At 37.8% G+C, this 20,493-nt stretch overlaps 1 protein-coding gene across 1 annotated transcript; it reads right to left on the minus strand.

The window, feature by feature from the left end:
- Positions 1–6,645: 6,645 nt before the first annotated feature.
- LOC142518259 (putative polyol transporter 4) lies at positions 6,646–9,267 on the minus strand. The gene is made up of 2 exons (XM_075621006.1): positions 8,883–9,267; positions 6,646–8,175 (listed from the first exon to the last, which is right to left on the minus strand). Exons 1-2 carry the CDS (start codon positions 9,085–9,087, stop codon positions 6,812–6,814), a joined length of 1,569 nt encoding a protein of 522 aa, XP_075477121.1. The 5' UTR covers positions 9,088–9,267; the 3' UTR covers positions 6,646–6,811.
- Between the last annotated feature and the right edge of the window lie 11,226 nt (positions 9,268–20,493).

The raw sequence follows: 20,493 nt of genomic DNA on the forward strand, positions 1-20,493 counted from the left end.
TGATGTTGTAACCCTGACATAACTCATATAGCACCACGGCCCGCTCCTTTTGCACTTCGCTCTTGTGTGAGGCCGGCATCATTCTCCTTGCCAAAAACAAATACCAAAGGGCAATATTGGCCTTCAGATATTTCTCATCAAAACAACTTGGTGACCACCCTACTGGTTTCCAGATCTCCCCTGGATGACACATGTTGTCGATTATCACAGTGTAATCAGGGGCAGCAACCAAAGCCTGGAAGGCGAAATCATCGACCTCGGGCATTTCTAAAAATACGTTGATTGTACCCGAATCAAACGACACAATTCTACCCCGAACAAATGCCTTGTCATCTGTCCTCTCACCCGCATTTGCATAAAATCTCGCACCACCGATACCACCGCCGCTTTAGGTTGAGCACCAAATTTTTCTCATCCCCGCCTCTCCAAACACACAAGAGACCCTACGTATCAATCCTCCCTTTGTCCACGAAATCCCCGTTCGGTAATCGGGTTTCTATGAATTTTGGCATGCTCATATCGAGTTGCCTCACCAACAAATCGAGTTCTATCAAAAGAAGAAGAAGAAGAGCTGGGATTACCTTTCACCTTCTTGGGAGCCATGGTGATAGGAAATTTGAGGTAGTCACTTGTAGGAGAAGATGACCGGAGTATTGAAGCGTGATTTGGAAGGGAGTATTGTAGAAGAAAATTTATGAGAGAGATTTGGAGAGTTGGGGAATTGAAATTTTGTGTGGGGAATGAGATAAGGATAAGGGGAAAGGGGAAAAGAAAGGAAAGGGGAGGGGAGGTGGGGTGGGGTGCTCGCGCCCGAGTGGTAACTATATATCGCTCGAGCGCGAGGTGCGCTGGCGCACCGCTCGCGCCCCAGCGGTAAAAAGATACTGCTCGATCACGAGGTGCCCTGGAAATTTTCCAGCGCACCTCGCGCTGGAAAATTTTTCCACTGCACCTCGCGCTCAAGCGGTATAAAGATACGGCTCGGGTGCGAGCGGTTTTCCAGCGCACCTCGCGCTCGAACGATATATTGCACTAACCTTGCGCTTGAAATATTTTTCCAGTGCAGAAACGTTCGTGTTCGAGCAGTATTATTTTACCGCTCGATCGCCAATATTATCCTCCTATTTCTGTTTTTTTCTTTTTAAAAAATAAAAATCAATTTATTTTTAACATGTCAAAGCGTTATTACAATTTAACACAATACATCATCGATGTTGTCTCTCTCTAATTACCGGTCTGTCCATCTCATTTCTCAATCGAGTCATTTTGTCCCTACCAACTCTTCTTCTTTCACGTCTAACCGGGTTGTGGTGCAACTCGAAAGTTGGAGGATCCCAGTATCGCTCATCTGCAAGAGGTTGAAATCTGCCCTCATACGTTGCTATGTACTCAGCTATGTTATACCTAAAAGGAATCGATTTTATGGTGTTCAAATGCGCAACGGAAGTTTCAAAATTTGTTTTTCAAGATGAAAAATTCGAACACCTCATACTAGATGTGTAGCAAATACAAAACACCAAAAATGTCATACATAGGGTGTTTAGAAATCTTTACCTATCAATCTTAAAAGATTGATGGTGGCTCCAACTAAAGTGTAAACACCTTAGCTCTTGAATGGCAAGACAATCTTCAAGCTTCCCTTTGAGCCCACCTTGCTCAAATATTAAGCCCACCACCAACAAGCTAGAACCACTCTAATTTTGCACTATAAAAATTAGAGCATTTTTCTTTGAGAAGTGTTTTCTTTCCTCAACTATTGAAGAAGAAAAATGAGAGAAAAACTTGGAGAGTCTTCATGCAAGTTTCGGCCATCCCTTTAAAAATAGGAGGAGAGAAGACTAGTCTTGGTTGTGGGAAAAGGTGTGAATTCCAAAGGCATGCCATGCCTTGGATATTGCAAAAGTTGTCTCCCAACTTTTCACCTCCCATGCATGCAAGTCTTATTTGATTTTTAACAATTAAAAATCCATGGACTTATTTTAATTATCTCAAACATATTTGAGACTAATTAAACATTACTTGAATTCACTCAAGTCACTAGTTGAATAATTATTTCTAATTGGCCTCTACAAGGCCCAATATTGTTTAACTAATCCAACACTTGAATTAATTTAATTATTTGGACTCTACTAGATCCACTAGTGTTTAATTAATTCAACACTTGAATTAATTTAATTTAGTCCATAATAATGTTTATGAAAATCACAATTTTCAAATACATTATTTATTTGGTCAACTTTTAATCTAGGAACACTTCCACAAATTAAAAGTCACATTTCTCTCATAGAAGTCATACTTCTATTTTATTTATGCTTATAAACTCATTTACAAGGCGTTCAACACATTGAACAATTTTACTTCTCAACGGGATCTAGAAAGCTAGTACTTGTGTGGCCCTCAATGGTTCATTGATACAACTAGCCGTGGGTTCACATCTCCATGTGATTCAGACTAAACATGTCCTTATATGAGTATACCCAAATTGCTCCATTCTTAATTATCAACTCTTTGATAATAAGAACGTCGGAACTCAAGTCTGATAGTACCCATCGAATCATGTTAAACGCCTAGCAGCATCGCTTACATGATTCCCTAGGTATCAAATGATAGTGCCTGCAAAAACCATTCAATTATGGTTAGCGTACAGTACGGTCCCTTCAACTCATATATCCCGACCGATTCGACAACCATTGGTTTATCGAGAGTTGTCAATGAATCGAAACTATGTGTCATGTCGTAGTTGCCTCGATGGTGTAATCTATGAAACCCCTTTCATAATTACCACCATACTCTGATCAGAGATTTCAACCTACATACACATGAGAACACATAGGATATCCATACCCGAAGGTAAGCGGTGAATCCCTGACTACAATGCATCGACTCCTATATGTTTCAACACAACACCCAACCTTGCCACCTGATGACCCCATAAGAGTCGGTAAACAAGTCAAAGTGTAATTCTAGCACATAGAGTCTCAATGTTGTCTCGGGTCATAAGGACTAATGGTGTACAACCATAAACTAGGACGTTTTCACTCGATAAGTGAGAACCACTTGGAAAGTCCTTTATGGAGGGTTGTTCAGTGCACTCTACCAGGAGCACCTATCTGCATGCTCGGACATCACAATGTCCCCTACCAATGAAACATGGTACTCACATCGCAGATACTAGTCTCGAACTCGAGCGGCCTATATCCTTCTTAGCGGCGGCTGAATCGACTAGAAACTGTTTAGAATATACAGTATTCCAAATATGAGTTTCATGATACTCATCATATGAGCATCTCATATTCTTTCTACTATTTGTATATTAAAGGGCTTTATCTATGCAACTAGCATGGGTATACAGATAAAAATGTGCCAAAATAATAATTTCAAATATTATTAAAATAAAAATCGTTTATACATAGAGTTTCATTGTGAACACTCGGCCAACACTTGGCTCGACGGTCACCTACTCTAACAATACCATGGCTGCACAAGTGTCGTCGGATCTAAGGAGTGCCACTTAGCGGTGCAAATAGCATGGGAACATGGAATGCCAAAAATCGTCCATTTACCACATGAACAATCACTCGTTGATAACTTCACCACCTGCATATGTTGGCCACAACTTGGTCTTCCAACAGTTGCAACCGAAGCAATTTGCTCACGTACATCATATTTGGCAACACGATGTTCACTAGATTTTCTCGCCCATTTCTCATACCTCCGACATGCATAATCTGACCACAACTGATTTTTCTGAACCATACGACCACCTCTTGTCACACGTTCAATGAAATATTGCACGCACCTCAGAAGTGTCAAGTGTACTATGGCAGATATAGGAAGTGTACGAGCAACCTTCAACACATTATTTAAACACTCCGACATATTCATTGTCATCACCCCACGACGCCAACCACCGTCATGAGCCAAACTCCCTTTTTCTTTCGCAATTCCAGCCAAATATCGGTGCGCCAAAATGTTTTTTTGTTTGATTGCCTCCATTATTGCTTCAAACTTAAAATTTTGATTTTGTGTGCCTGTCGCCCAGCATAAATCTTTCAAATGCACGTCTTTGAATTTAGCGTTGAAGTTTGAACAAACATGTCTGAAACAAAAACGATGCACACCGTAAGGAGGATTGAAATTATGGTAGATCTTCAGTTGCGCGCACGATTCCCTTATGCCTATCAGAAATAAGACACACACCATTTTCACCATAAACAACATGTCTGCCTAGGTTCTCCAAGAACAATTTCCAAGAATCTGTTGTTTCTTCATCCACAATAGCAAATGCTAGCGGTAGAACCTAATTGTTCCCATCTAGTGTGACACCGATCAACATTTTATGCTTGTATTTGGTATACAAGTGTGTACCATCGACAATAATTATTTTCCGACAATGCCGAAACCCATCAACACACGACTTGAATGCCCAAAAAACATAGTTCAGTGTCTTGCTCATTTCAGTGTTGGCTCTGAGATGCTTCCACTCCACAACTGTTCTCGGATTATATTTGGACAGAGCACACATATATTTTGGAAGTAATTGAACAGAGCTCTCCCATATACCATAAGCAATTTTCATAGCACGTTTCAAACTTCGCCATGCTTCGTGTACGAGATTTGATATCCATACTTATCTTTCACATTTTCGATGATATACTTAATCTCGTACGAAGGATCACAGCGAACAACTCCCAATAGAGTATGTGCCACCATATCACTGTTCAAATTCTTATGGTCTATACCAACAGAGGTAGATATACATGTGTGAGGCCCGCCATATTTTGTTATTTTCCAATAACCAGTCTTGGCCTTCAAAGAAGCGTGAAGTCCCCATCGACAAACGACCGTAGAAGAATTATTTTTGAAACGTAACTTCCACAAAATGCGTGTGTTATCCACGACATGATACTCACGCCTAACCACTCTGACTGAATAACCCTTCAGAGATGCAATAAGATCATTATTATCTTTAAATAACATATTAACGCATAATTCATCTCTATCCAGATTGTAATAGCTTGTTTGCACTCCAGAAGGTACATCGACAGAATCAGGAGGCTCTTCACCAAAAAATTTAGCGAAAAATGATGGCATTTCAGAATTGTTTGAAAGAAATGGTATGGTCTGCCTTTGTAATGTGGCACGAGGTTGTTGTCGAGATGATGTCCCCTTATCATGATTTGTAAAAGTATTCACTTCATCATCATCATTCACTTCTTCTTTTTCAGACTCGCTATATGACATATCAGATTCAGAATCAGTCCTCCAAATATCATCATCAGTGGCCAGATCCGGACAACGAACACTGGTATCTAATGTTGGATTCGGCCAATATGGAGCATGATCTTGTTTCGACGAGATATTGATATATTGATCCCAAGACCTACTTACGTCATCGAAATTTATAGTACCGAGTCCTTCAGTAACCTGTGGAACATAAGATTCTTGATCCTGGAAACCACCATATGTAGAAGTACCTGGTTGGTTATTGAAACCTGAATCGGATGCATGTGGAACGTAGGATTCAGGATCATCAAATCCAACATGATGGTCAATTGAATTTGCTTCCACGTATAAATGCAACATACGCATATTGTCACATTGCATTATAAACTGTAAAGCATCATCATCAACGAGATTGACTTGAATTTCATGCCAAGATGATCTCTCCATTAATGAATATTTTGTTGACAACTTCATAGAAAAATTCGTTGGATCGATTCCTAACATTTTATGCACAACTTCAACCAATTCCAATAAATTAATAAATCGTAATACTCGTATCGGTCTAACAAATTGAATGCTACATTCAACCGATCTATTATCGATAACTACATGACCACCAAAATACAAGAGTACATCGATGTTATACATTTTGCCAATGAAATTTGTGAGAAAAATTCAGATGAAATTGATAACTCATTCGTCGAATTTATGATGAATTATATATATACGAACAATATTGAAGACTATTTAAATTTGAATTATTGAACTTCAAGTGAAAATTCAAAACTTCAAAATTCACGTGAAAGCTTCAGGAAATTTGACGTGAAAGGATGAGGAAGTGAAAGGTTCAGGAAATGAATGGACAATAATAATCGAAAAATGAGAAAGAAAAAAATTTATTAAAATATACAGATTCATGGCTCCACGTTGAAGTAAGCGCGGATGCTACAACGCGAAGCACGGACGATGCTCCACGTAGTCATGGTCCGTACTTCGTAAGCACGAATTGAAATATTTTTGAAATTTTTTTTAAAAATAATTATTTTTGAATTAATTTTTACAAATTAAATTAATTATAAAAAAAACCCAACTTATTTTATTAGTTTTTCGTTATAACTATCATTAATTAATTTTTTCTCGAACACTAATAATTTTTTCTTACTTATGCGACACAAATTATTAATTATACTTTCTTCAACTCTCAACTAGTTTTAAAATATATGTTCACATTAAAAAAACTATGTCCATACATAAGATACTCAAAACTAATAATTGAATTCTTTCATAATATAATATTATTTTGGTAACTAAAACAACAAAATGATAATATCAACAAAACGGAGGCATTCGTTTTCATTCATTTTCGCAGCAATTTCAACCCAAATTCATGGGAAAAAAATAGTTGGAACAGTTCATGTATGGTAGCAGAATAAACCAGTGCCTTTTCATTTGAGGAACAAAAGTATTAACATTCCACCTATCGATAGATAACTTGTTAGAAAGAATACAAGACAATTCTACCATGAGTGATCTTTCAAGGAATTGAAAATCGAACTATATTGGCCAAAAAGGTAGAAATAAAAATTCATTCTTTCTGTACCAAATGTTGGACATCTCCCATTTCAACTTCACTTCCTTGCAGCACGTATTCGTCTTGAAACAACGCTCCGATCTGCTCCAGTGATTTCCCTTTTGTTTCTGGCACACATTTGTACACAAACACCACGGAAAGCGCAGAAATGGCGGAGAAGATGAAGAACGTCCACCCGACAGAGATTGCTCGTGAGACCGACAGGAAGGACATGGCCACAACACCACTGCAGACACGGTTTCCTACGGCACCAAGTGCAGACGCCTGAGCACGGAACCTTAAAGGGAAAATCTCCGATGTCAAAACCCAGCAGACAGGACCGATTCCTACAGAAAAGAAAGCTACGTTTCCGCAGACTGATAAAACTGCCAATGCAATCCCAAATGACCCTTCTCCCATAAACGAGAGAGTTGCACCTAAGCTGAACAAACATATTGTCATACCGATTGTGCTTACGTAGAGGAGGGGTTTTCTACCAACTTTGTCAATCAGAAGAATTGCAAACATTATAAAGGCAGTCTTTGTTACTCCCACTGCAACGGTTGCAGCAAGACGATTAGAGTTACCATCAATACCAGCTGTTGCAAAGATTTCTGGACTGTAGTACACAGTTGCGTCTATACCTGTAATCTGTTGGAAGCTTTGAATCCCAATTCCAGTAATAAGCATCCTTTGAAGTGCAGGAGAAGGATGTAAAATTTCATACCACACAGATTTTTCTTCATTTTTATCAGTGCTGGGATGTCCAGCAGCTAACTGTATCTCTGCAAGTCTCTCGTCAACCTCTGTTTCATTTTCGTTTGTCTTCAACAGCACCGACCTTGCTTCTTCTACTCGATTTTGCATCACTAGCCAACGTGGTGATTCAGGAATTATGCATAAGGCAAATGCAATGAATACTGACGGTAATATTCCCACCGCAAGCATGATTCTCCAGTTTGTGTGTGGTGGAAGACCAGAAAAGGCATAGTTGGAGACATAACCAAGAAGTATCCCGAGATTGATGAAGATTTCAGGGAATGAAGTAAGAGAACCACGTGCAGCGGTTGGTGATATCTCAGCTATGTATACCGGTGCAATCATTACCCCAAATCCTATCCCTATCCCAGCCAAGATTCTTCCTATCATTAGTACTTGGAAAGATGGCGCAAACGTCATTACCACCGCCCCTGATTGAAACACTATGGCGGCTAACCCCATTGTCCATTTTCTACCAATAGCATCTGATGTTCTACCACCACCTAAACTGCCCAGAAGGGACATAATACTCAAAACGCCAACCAGAATTTCTTCTTGCACCTCTGTTATTTTCAGATCTTCTTGAATAAATAGGATTGCTCCACTCATGACACCCACATCTATAAACAGAAAGTAGCATGTAAATGAACCACAACCATTTCCATGGATGAGATCAACTAACAGACAGATAGTTGCAGTCCCAATTTCTTAAAATAAAATGTAAAACAAAAGCAACTCGATACAGCAGCCAGATAGCTGGCTTACAAAAAAAAAATGTTTACACATGGTAGATGAATTTATCAACACAAAGAGCCAGCAAATTAACTCCCTTAACAGTTGTAAAAGTAGTTTGCAGGCATTCAAACTGCAGTCAAATTGAATATCACTCGTTAGATGTAACTGATCAGATCCATATTTTATCAGCAATAATGACTTCAAATTATTCTCCTAACTACATATACCAGTGGATGTGTGGGTTCAACAAAAATTTAATCCAACTAGATATAATGTAGAGATTGTTTATCCAAGTACACCCCCATTCAAAGATCAAACTAAATGCACTTTTTTTTATCATTATAATACATCATCAGTGTGTACTTGCAAAAGGATTGGTGATCCGATCCAATTTCAACAAGATTCTTTGAATCTTTAAAGAGATAAATCATCTTCCATGTTTGACTTTTTACTTCTCCAATTTTCTGGTTCCTCTCTTAGCCAGAACAAATAAACCAAAGCAAACATAATACCAACCATCCAGGAAAAAAAAAGAAAAGTAATGGGAACAGAAAACAAAACTGGAGATCAAGGAAGCAATCTTCTCTTTTACCATAGCCAAGGAGGACACTGTTAAGAGATGCAAAAACAGAACAAGCAAACACGTATTTTCTTCTATCATTCCTCCTCTTCTCCATCTGCAAATCATCTTCGTCTTCATAATGAAAATCCATTCTCCTGTACTTATTCTGGGCTCCCAGAGCGATCCCTACACCCATCTCTCTGTTCCCATTGTCTCGGACACCCGCCATACCCATCTCAAGTACCAATCACCCTTATGTCTCCTCCGTTTCAAGTGTAAAAACTGAAATCTTGAGCCAACTTGAAATGGGTAGGCGTTGGATTGCAGAAGTTGGCTTCAGATCTAAATGGGAAGACCCCGAGAAATGTGAAGGGGTAACTCTTTTCGGACATTTTAGCTAGAAGTATATTTAATAATATATACAATGGTGTTTCCCAAGTAACAGCGCAGATTTTATGTTTATATATTATTTCGTACAGAGCGCAGTAACTTCAGGGAAAATATTATATATTTTTTTTCCAAGCTATTTTGGGGGAAATTTAAAAAGTTTAATTAACGTAGATCATATTTAAAAAATTGGCCACATTTTGGACTTTGTTTTGGGGGAAAAAATTCGCCTCTATCATGATGCATGTGTTTGTTTGACAATAATTTACATTTCTCTATCTTCTAATATTTTGCATTTTTTAAAACTCTAGGAAATCACCATGTTCTTGTGATCCACGGGTTTAGGGCTCGCGGGAAACCCCGTCACAGGGACGAGAATCTTCAATTTGTTCGGATTTATGCTCGGGTTTGGGAATATTACAAAATCCTCAAAGCAGTTCGGGACGGATATAGGAGTACTATCATCATCCCCGAATCCGTCCCAAAATTAATATTAATAATAAAATAATTTTATTGTTAGTATTAATAGTATAATAAAATTATTATTTTTTAAAATTTAATATTAATATTAATATTATCAATAATAATAGATAATAATAAGTTTGGTTTGAGAAAATTCTCGAACTTGCCCTCGTAGTGTCCCATTAATATTTTGAAATGAAGATGGAGACGGGGATGATAATTTGATCTCTGTGGTTTCGTTTTCGGGTTTGGAACCAGTATGAGGGTGGATATGAAATTCAAAAACGGGATAAAGATGACAAACATGTTTCGTCTCATCCCATTGTCATCCCTATATATAACTAGTTGAGTAGTCACACTAACATAGATGTAAGCTCACGATGTGTCAGTCTATCACTAGATATTTGTATTTAATTGATGCAGAAAATAATGTTGATAAAAAATAACAATCATAATAATAATAATAATATGCAAAGAAAAATTAATTACATCACATTAAAAAAATAATATAAAGATAGTCATTTATTTTTTAAAGAGGGATTTTTTGAACTCTTGACAATTATCTTTATACTGTTTAGAAAAATAGTGTGTCTATGTATTTATATGTCAATATTATTTTTATTCTTATCATATTACATTATTTTTATATTTTTAACTCATTTGTGAAATTGATTCATAAAATTATTCGCCCTAGTTTCTATCCATGGGGCGCGCCAGTGCTATTTGTGAAGAAAAAAGATAGGACTATGAGACTGTGTATTGATTATAGGGAGCTGAATAGGGTGACATTGAAGAACAAACATCCATTACCCCGAATCGGAGATTTGTTTGATCAACTACAAGGAGTTTCGATATTTTCAAATATAGATCTTCAATCTAGATATTACAAATTGATAGTGAAAAAGGCGGATGTGCGTAAGACGGGTATCAGGATGCGTTATGGGCGATATGAGTTTCTGGTGATGCCGTTTGGACTGACTAATGCTCCGGCGATCTTCAGATATCTCGTGAATCACGTATTTCATCAGTACCTCAATCAGTTTATTATTGTCTTCATCGATGAAATTTTGATCTACTCCAAGAGCCGAGAGGAACATGATCAGCACTTGAAGACGACCTTGCAAGTTTTAGGAGATTGAAAATTATATGCAATTTCAGCAAGTGCGAGTTTTTTCTAGAGATGGTGGCATTCTTAGACCACATCGTTTCGATATAAAGAATAGAAGTCGACCCGACTAAGGTCGAGTCAGTGAAAGAGTGGCCAGTGCCTGGAAGTGTGACGGAAATCCGCAGTTTCTTGGGTTTAGAAGGCTACTATCGTAAGTTCATCAAGGGCTTTTCGACCATTGCAGTACCCTTGACATCTTTGACGAAGAAGAATGCGAAATTTGTATGGGGACCGGAATGTCAAAATAGCTTTGATCAGTTTAAGCAAGCACTCACTAACGCCCTAGTTCTAGCTATGCCGATAGAACAAGGGGATTATGTGTTATTTAACGACGCTTCGAAACTTGGACTTGGCGCAGTGGTCATGCAACACGATCAAGTTATAGCGTATGCATCTAGACAGCTGAAGACCCACGAGAAAAATTATCCGACGCATGACCTTGAACTTGCAGCAGTTTTATTTGCGCTTAAGATTTGGAGGCACTACTTATATGTTGAGAAATGCAAGATCTTTACTGACCACAAAAGCCTCAAATATTTCTTCACCCAAAAAGATTTGAACGTGAGACAATGGAGATGGCTAGAACTTGTAAATGATTACGACTGTGACATTAGCTATCATCCCGGTAAAGCTAATGTAGTTGCGGACGCTTTGAGTAGAAAATGGATAGTCTTGGCCCAATTATTAGTATATATGTGAGACCCCGAAAATAAAATAGTATTGATGACATTTTTGTAAATAAGTTGAAAAATATTCAATTTATTTTGATGGCATTTTCGTAAATAAGTTGAAAAATAATGAATTAATTTTTAAGAATAAAATATGACATATCTTGGTCATATGATTCAAATGATTTGAAATTTGGATATATCGTAGAAAACTCAAAGATGTAGAAGTTTCATGTTTTGAGTTTTGGGTAATTGGATCGTTTGACTGGTCAAAAGGGATATATCGATGTTAAAATGATAAATAGTATATATTATATTAATATTAAAATTAAAAAATAAAATAAAATTTTGATATATATGAAACTTATGTCATTCTCCAGACAGCAGAAGAAAAGTGAGAGGTGAGAGAATAGGGTTTTCGATTTTTCTTTTCGATTTTGCGACTTATTGGTTTATCCAATCGACGAACCGACTTCGGATCTGGGATCGTTGACACGAGGTCTTCGATTTGAGGTATAAATTTTATATTTTTGGTGATGTTTGAAATTCGTCGATTTTTGGAATAAATCCGATAAATTATTAAATCATACTAGAATTGAAGATTGTTGAATAGTGTATGATTTTAACGAAGAAGGGATGATTATAGTGATGTTATTTTGTATTATTCTTAATTTATTATAATTAGAGAATTTTAATCATTTGATTGAGATTGAAGAATTATTTGTCAGTTATTATTAATTCTGATAAATATATGTGGTAGAATAACCGACAAGAAACCAAATTTTGAAGTCGGAATTGAATTATGTTATGATTTGAATTTGATATGAATTTTTGATGTTTCAAAAGATATTTGAAACTTATATTGATGAATTTGAATGATGTTATTGATGTAGATAGCTTATTATACTGATATCTTCAGGCTACATCAACGGGAAACGAAGAATTGAGGTATGTTGCGACCGGATAACATACGATAGGTATCTGTATTATATGATCTATGTTGGATTGATTTGACTGATTGGATTGAGAATATGTGTCTATATGCCTTAATTGTTGAGTTTATGTGGCAAACATGACATTGTGATTTGAATATCGATGTATAAAATAAATGTTTTGTTAACACACATCGTTTGATGCATACATCGATACATGACATGCACGTTGAGCTATGATCCTTGGATACCCTGATATGATTTGATTGGATTCTGGGGTTTGTGAACACAATGCTATGTTTGGTATTACATGACCCTTGAAGACATAGACATTTGTGGCCCCGATGATTGGATATGAGATTTGGGATTTGATGGCGCTTTGTCGACGCTATCATACGAGTATCCCTTATTGAGGCCGGTGTGCCAGCTCGAGCATTGATTTGATAGCGATTCGTTTGATTCTGACATGTGCTCAGTGGATGGGCATTTGACCTGATACCTCCACGACATACATGCATTGCATACCATATATCATTGTTTAGATACTTGTGGTATATATGATGGTTGTTCCATACGGAGCTTTGCTCACCCCCAAGGGGAGCTGTTGTTGTCTTTGTGTGTGGACAATGGCAGGTACTCCAGGATATCAGGAGACAGGAGATGATACTTCTGGAGGGAGTCACAGTTTGAGTTGAGGTTTATATTTTGTTCCCAGTATATATGTATATGTATCTATATACCGGGGCATGTCTCGAGGATATAAATTGTTTGTATATGATTGATTTTGATTTCGTGTGGGCATGTTTATGATGTGAGATGAAATATTATATTTAGTATTCAAATGAAATATTTTGGGCTCATTGTAAAGAAATTTTAAATTCGTTTTCTGCTGTAATTAATTAATCCTAATCAGATTGTGTTGTAATAACGATTAGGAGCTAAGGGCCCCACACAGAGTGGTATCAGAGCATAGCTGGGAATGCTCGATTGAGTCTTGTGTACACTTGAATAGGCAAAATTAATTGTGCGTATGTGTTTGATTTATTTGTATTACTTGCTCCTATTTGATTTGATTCGAGTAAGTATCTGATGAGATTGATGATATGAGATGATGAGATTATGAAATTGTTATTGATTTGTGATATTCATCCTTTGATTGTAGATGGATCACACAAATGAAACTGCGAGTAGCAGTACTGAGAGGATTGTTGGACAATTTGAAGGATTGTCCATGGATGTAGTGATGGCTCGATTCCAGGATCTAAAACCATCGAGGTTCTTTGGCACTGAGAGTGCTGAAAGAGCTGAAGCCTGGTTGAAGGATATTGAGCATCTGTTTAATATTGTTGAGTATTCCAAGGTTCGGAGACTGAAACTTGCTCTTTATCAGTTGAAGGACCGAGCTAAATCTTGGTGGGAAGCCGCTGAGATTGGACTGAAAGAGGCCGGGATTGAAGTCACTTGGGATGTCTTCAAGGCCCAGTTTTTGGAGCAGTACTCTTCTCCTTCTTATTATACTGCTCAGGAGAATAAATTTAATAATCTGCAGCAGGGAACGATGTCTGTTGTGGAGTATGCTTCAAAATTTTCTACTCTGTTGAAGTATGCACCTCGCATAGCTGGGAATGCGAGGGCAAAATATAACAGGTTTATAAATGGATTACATCCTGCTTTATATACTTATGTTGTTTCTGGATTGCCTACCAGCTACGCAGAGGCAGTGGAACGAGCCAAGGCAGCCGAGGCTGGACTTAGGAGATGAGGTCCACAGTATACTCCTCCACCTCCGGTGTCAGCTCAGCAGCCTACTTTGCGGCCGAGGGGTAAGAAGTTCAAGAAGACTGGCTCTGTTTCTTCATCTTCTTCGAGTTCGAGTGGATCACAGCGAGGGAGTCCTCTGATTTCTCCCTACTGTAGTCATTGTGGAGGTAAACATACTATCGAGCAGTGTCGAGGTATGTTTGGTACTTGTTATCAGTGTGGGCAGGAAGGCCATTTCTCTCGAGTATGTCCGAACAGGGGTAAAACTTCTGCTCAACCCCAGCCAAGATTTAGAGGTGGCCCTAGTACTATGATGAGACCTGCTGTTCCTGTTCCATCTTTTCAACAGTCGATTGTCCCACGATATCGAGGACCGGGTGGTCAGAGTGCCCAAGTTCCTCCTCAAGTGAGTGTACGCTATGACCGAGGATCAAGCGAGAGAAGCTCCTGGCGGCGTGATTGCAGGTATTTGCACGCTTTGGGATTATCCTGCACATGTTTTATTTGTTCGAAAGAAAGATGGTACTATGCGAATGTGTATCGATTATAGACAATTGAATCGGGCTACAGTGAAAAACAAGTACCCACTTCCTCGTATTGATGATTTATTTGATCAGCTTCAGGGTACTTCTGTATACTCGAAGATTGATCTTCGTTCTGGGTATCATCAAGTACGAGTTCGAGACGAAGATGTGTCCCAAAACTGCTTTTCGTACGAGGTATGGCCAATATGAACTCTTGGTTATGCCTTTTGGTCTCACGAATGCTCCTGCTGTTTTTATGGACTTAATGAATCGTGTCTTTCGAGATTATCTTGACCGATTCGTTATCGTCTTTATTGATGATATTATGGTATATTCGAAATTGAAAAAGGAGCATACTGAACATTTGAGACTGGTACTTCAAACTCTTCGTACTAGTCATTTGTATGCTAAATTGTCCAAATGTGAATTCTGGATGGACAAGGTAGTATTTTTGGGCCACGTCATTTCGAGACATGGCATATCTGTTGATCCTGCGAAGGTCGAAGCTGTATTGAATTGGCCGAGACCTACGAATGTTCCTGATATCCGTAGCTTCATGGGTTTAGCGGGATATTATCGTCGCTTTATTGAGGGATTTTCAAAAATAGCTAAACCTATTACTCAACTGACACAGAAGAATCAGCGATTCATTTGGTCAAATGAATGTGAAGCTAGTTTTCTTGAATTGAAGACGAGATTGACCACAGCACCTGTGCTTACTATTCCCTCAGGTACCGGAGGATTTGTGGTATGTACAGATGCGTCTGGTAAAGGTTTGGGCTGTGTTCTGATGCAACATGGCAAAGTGGTTGCTTACGCGTCTCGTCAATTGAAATCTCATGAAACACGTTATCCTGTTCATGATCTTGAATTGGCCTCCATTGTGTTTGCATTGAAGATTTGGCACCATTATTTGTACGGAGAAAAGTTTGTTATATATTCGGACCATAAAAGTCTGAAATATCTCTTTTCTCAAACTGATTTGAATATGAGGCAATGCAGGTGGATGGATCTCCTGAAGGATTTTGATTGTGAGATTCAATATCACCCTGGATCGGTGAATGTTACTGCGGCATGCCCTTAGTCGGAAAGTTCATGATTCTGTTTTAGCATCTGTTTGTGTCGCCAAGGTACATGAAGATATATGTACTTCTGGTTGGACTTTTCACTCGAATTGGAATTCTGTCACTGTCTCAGCATTGCAAATTGAGCCGAACTTGATATCGAAAATACGAAAGGCCCAACGAAGCGATGCTCAGATCCAAAAGTCGAAAGAGCTTGTATCTGCTGGACATCAGTCTGGATTCCAGATTTCTTCTGATGGTTCTTTACGACTTAATGGTCGGCTGATAGTTCCTGATGATTCAGATTTGAAATCTGCCCTTCTTCGTGAAGCACATTGTAGCAAATACAGTATTCACCCTGGAGGTCGGAAGATGTATTTGACATTGAGACCTCAATTCCGGTAGAAACGTATGAAGAAGGACATTGCTGAGTTTATTTCTAAATGTCTTGTCTGCCAGCAAGTAAAAGCCGAGAGAATGAAACCTGGAGGATTACTCCATAGTCTTGAAATCCCGAAATGGAATTGGGAACATATTGCTATGGATTTTGTGACTCATTTACCTCGTTCGCCCAAGGGCTGTGATGCTATTTGGGTGATTATTGACCGGCTTTCGAAATCTGCACATTTTATTCCGTATGAACGGACTTATCCTTATAAAAAAATGGCCCGTTTATACATCGAGAATGTAATGAGACTGCATGGTGTGCCAGTCTCAATTGTATCTGATCGTGATCCCAGATTTGCTTCTAAATTCTGGGGTAGTTTTCAGGAAGCGATAGTACGCGTTTGGCTATGAGTACTGCTTATCATCCTCAAACTGATGGCCAGACTGAGCGTACGATTCAAACGTTAGAGGATATGTTACGTGATGTTGTGATGGACTTCAGAATGGGATGGCAAGATGCCTTACCATTGGTTGAATTTTCTTATAATAATAGCTTTAAGACGACTATCGGTATGGCACCATTTGAAGCTCTATATGGGAGACGATGTAAATCACCGTTATTCTGGGATGAAATTGGTGAGAGACAATTGACTGTACCTGAAATGATACAGGAAATGAACGATAAGGTTCAGTTGATTCGGCAGCGGATGAAAGCTGCTAAGGATCGTCAAACGAGTTATGCGAACAAACGAAGACTACCCTTGGAATTCCAGAAAGGTGACAGAGTGTTTTTGAAAATATCTCCCTTTAGAGGCACTAGTTCGATTTGGCATGCGAGGGAAATTATCTCCTCGTTATGTTGGTCCATACGAGATTCTGGATCGAGTTGGTGATCCTGCGTATCGATTGGCATTGCCACCAGCTCTATCTGCTATTCATGATGTGTTTCATGTTTCTATGCTGAGGAAATATGAACCAGATCCCTCACATGTACTTGCACCTGATGAGGTTGAACTTGATCCTTCTCTTTCCTGTATCGAACAACCTGTTCGTATTATGGATCGAAAAGAAAAGATATTGCGAAATAAGTCGATTCCTCTAGTTCGAGTGCAATGGACACGACATGGTGTTGAAGAATCAACGTGGGAATTGGAAAGCAAAATGCGAGATTCGTATCCGCATTTATTTGATGCTAGTCCATCTGTTCCATTGTATTCGATGTATTCTGATCCTTTTACTGATTTTAGTTTTGATATGTACTATAACTGGTTACATATTATATGTTTGCTAATGTTATGTATATAGAGATGTTTGAGATTTCGAGGACGAAATCTTTTAAGTTGGGGAGAAATGTGAGACCCTGAAAATAAAATAGTATTGATGACATTTTTGTAAATAAGTTGAAAAATATTCAATTTATTTTGATGGCATTTTCGTAAATAAGTTGAAAAATAATGAATTAATTTTTAAGAATAAAATATGACATATCTTGGTCATATGATTCTCAAATGATTTGAAATTTGGATATATCGTAGAAAACTCAAAGATGTAGAAGTTTCATGTTTTGAGTTTTGGGTAATTGGATCGTTTGACTGGTCAAAAGGGATATATCGATGTTAAAATGATAAATAGTATATATTATATTATATTATATTATTTTATTAATATAATATAATATAATATTAAAATTAAAAAAAATAAAATAAAATTTTGATATATATGAAACTTACGTATCTCCAGACAGCAGAAGAAAAGTGAGAGGTGAGAGAATCGGGTTTTCGATTTTTCTTTTCGATTTTGCGACTTATTGGTTTATCCAATCGACGAACCGACTTCGGATCTGGGATCGTTGACACGAGGTCTTCGATTTGAGGTATAAATTTTATATTTTTGGTGATGTTTGAAATTCGTCGATTTTTGGAATAAATCTGATAAATTGTTAAATCATACTGGAATTGAAGATTGTTGAATAGTGTATGATTTTAACGAAGAAGAGATGATTATAGTGATGTTATTTTGAATTATTCTCAATTTATTATAATTAGAGAATTTTAATCATTTGATTGAGATCGAAGAATTATTTGTCAGTTATTATTAATTCTGATAAATATATGTGGTAGAATAACCGACAAGAAACCAAGTTTTGAAGTCGGAATTGAATTATGCTATGATTTGAATTTGATATGAATTTTTGAAGTTTCAAAAGATATTTGAAACTTATATTGATGAATTTGAATGATGTTATTGATGTAGATAGCTTATTATACTGATATCTTCAGGCTACATCAACGGGAAACGAAGAATTGAGGTATGTTGCGACCGGATAACATACAACAGGTATCTGTATTATATGATATATGTTGGATTGATTTGACTGATTGGATTGAGAATATGTGTCTATATGCCTTAATTGTTGAGTTTATGTGGCAAACATGACATTGTGATTTGAATATCGATGTATAAAATAAATGTTTTGTTAACACACATCGTTTGATGCATACATCGATACATGACATGCACGTTGAGCTATGATCCTTGGATACCCTGATATGATTTGATTGGATTCTGGGGTTTGTGAACACAATGCTATGTTTGGTATTACATGACCCTTAAAGACAGAGACGTTTGTGGCCCCGATGATTGGATATGAGATTTGGGATTTGATGGCGCTTTGTCGACGCTATCATACGAGTATCCCCTATTGAGGCCGGTGTGCCAGCTCGAGCATTGATTTGATAGCGATTCGTTTGATTCTGACATGTGCTCAGTGGATGGGCATTTGACCTGATACCTCCACGACATACATGCATTGCATACCATATATCATTGTTTAGATACTTGTGGTATATATGATGGTTGTTCCATACGGAGCTTTGCTCACCCCCAAGGGGGCTGTTGTTGTCTTTGTGTGTGGACAATGGCAGGTACTCCAGGATATCAGGAGAACGGAGATGTTACTTCTGGAGGGAGTCACAGTTTGAGTTGAGGTTTATATTTTGTTCCCAGTATATATGTATATGTATCTATATACCGGGGCATGTCCCGAGGATATAAATTGTTTGTATATGATTGGTTTTGATTTCGTGTGGGCATGTTTATGATGTGAATGAAATACTATATTTAGTATTCAAATGAATTATTTTGGGCTCATTGTAAAGAAATTTTAAATTCGTTTTCAACTGTAATTAATTAACCCTAATCAGATTATGTTGTAATAACGATTAGAAGCTAAGGGGCCCACAGTATAAACCTCTACGAATGGAAATTCAGAAGTTTGAGCTTGAAGTTTATTCTAGGGGAAAGACCCCTAATCTCGCTACTTTGACAGTACAGCCTACTCTACGAGATAGAATTCGAGCCTGACAGTATAGCGACGAGCAACTGCAGAAATGAAGACAACGAGATGTAGATCGCCTATCGTTGGGACGAGGTAGGAGAAAGAGCTACGATGGGACCCGAGATAGTTATGCACACCTCATAAATGGTCGCCAAGACCCGAGACAGAATGAAAACTGCTCAGAGTCGACAGAAGAGCTATGCAGACAAAAGAAGATGAGATCTCGAGTTTGCAACCGATGGTAATGTATTTATAAAAATAGCACCTGTAAAAGGTGTTATGAGATTTCGGAAGAAAGTAAAACTTAGTCCAAGATTCATCAGACCATTCGAGATACTCGAAAGGGTGATAGCATTATCATATCGAGTGGCGTTGCCACCAAATCTAGCAGGAGTTCACAATGTCTTCCACGTATCGATGCTCCGCAAGTACATGTCAAACCCTTCACATGTACTAAACTTTGAGCCACTGCAACTTACACCAAACATGTCATATGAGAAGAGGCCTACTCAAATCTTTGGTAGACAAGAGAGAAGGCTGCGGAATAAGGTGATCAAGATGGTCAAAGTCAAGTGGCTGAATCACTCGGAGGAAGAAGCCACTTGGGAGACTGAGTCAGAGATGAGGAATCGTTATCCCAAATTATTCGGTAAGTCTTAATTTCGAGGAAGAAATTTTATTTAAGGGGGGAGGCCTTGTAACGTCCAAATGTTAACCACGTAAACCATATGCATGCAAATAATTTAAATTGCTAAATTGCTTTATATAATTGATTTTAAATGCTTACATGATGCGTAAAATATGATTGAAGGTCTAATTGCATAATTCCATGAAAACTGAAGATTTTTACCCGAATATTTGATAATAGGTTGGGGAAAGGAGATCAGAGACGATCAAGATAAAATATTTTTCGATAAATATTTTTGAGGCTTATTAAGGTGATTAATTTTT

Source organism: Primulina tabacum, chromosome 11 (assembly GCF_025594145.1).
Source record: "Primulina tabacum isolate GXHZ01 chromosome 11, ASM2559414v2, whole genome shotgun sequence".
Classification (NCBI taxonomy): domain Eukaryota; kingdom Viridiplantae; phylum Streptophyta; class Magnoliopsida; order Lamiales; family Gesneriaceae; genus Primulina; species Primulina tabacum.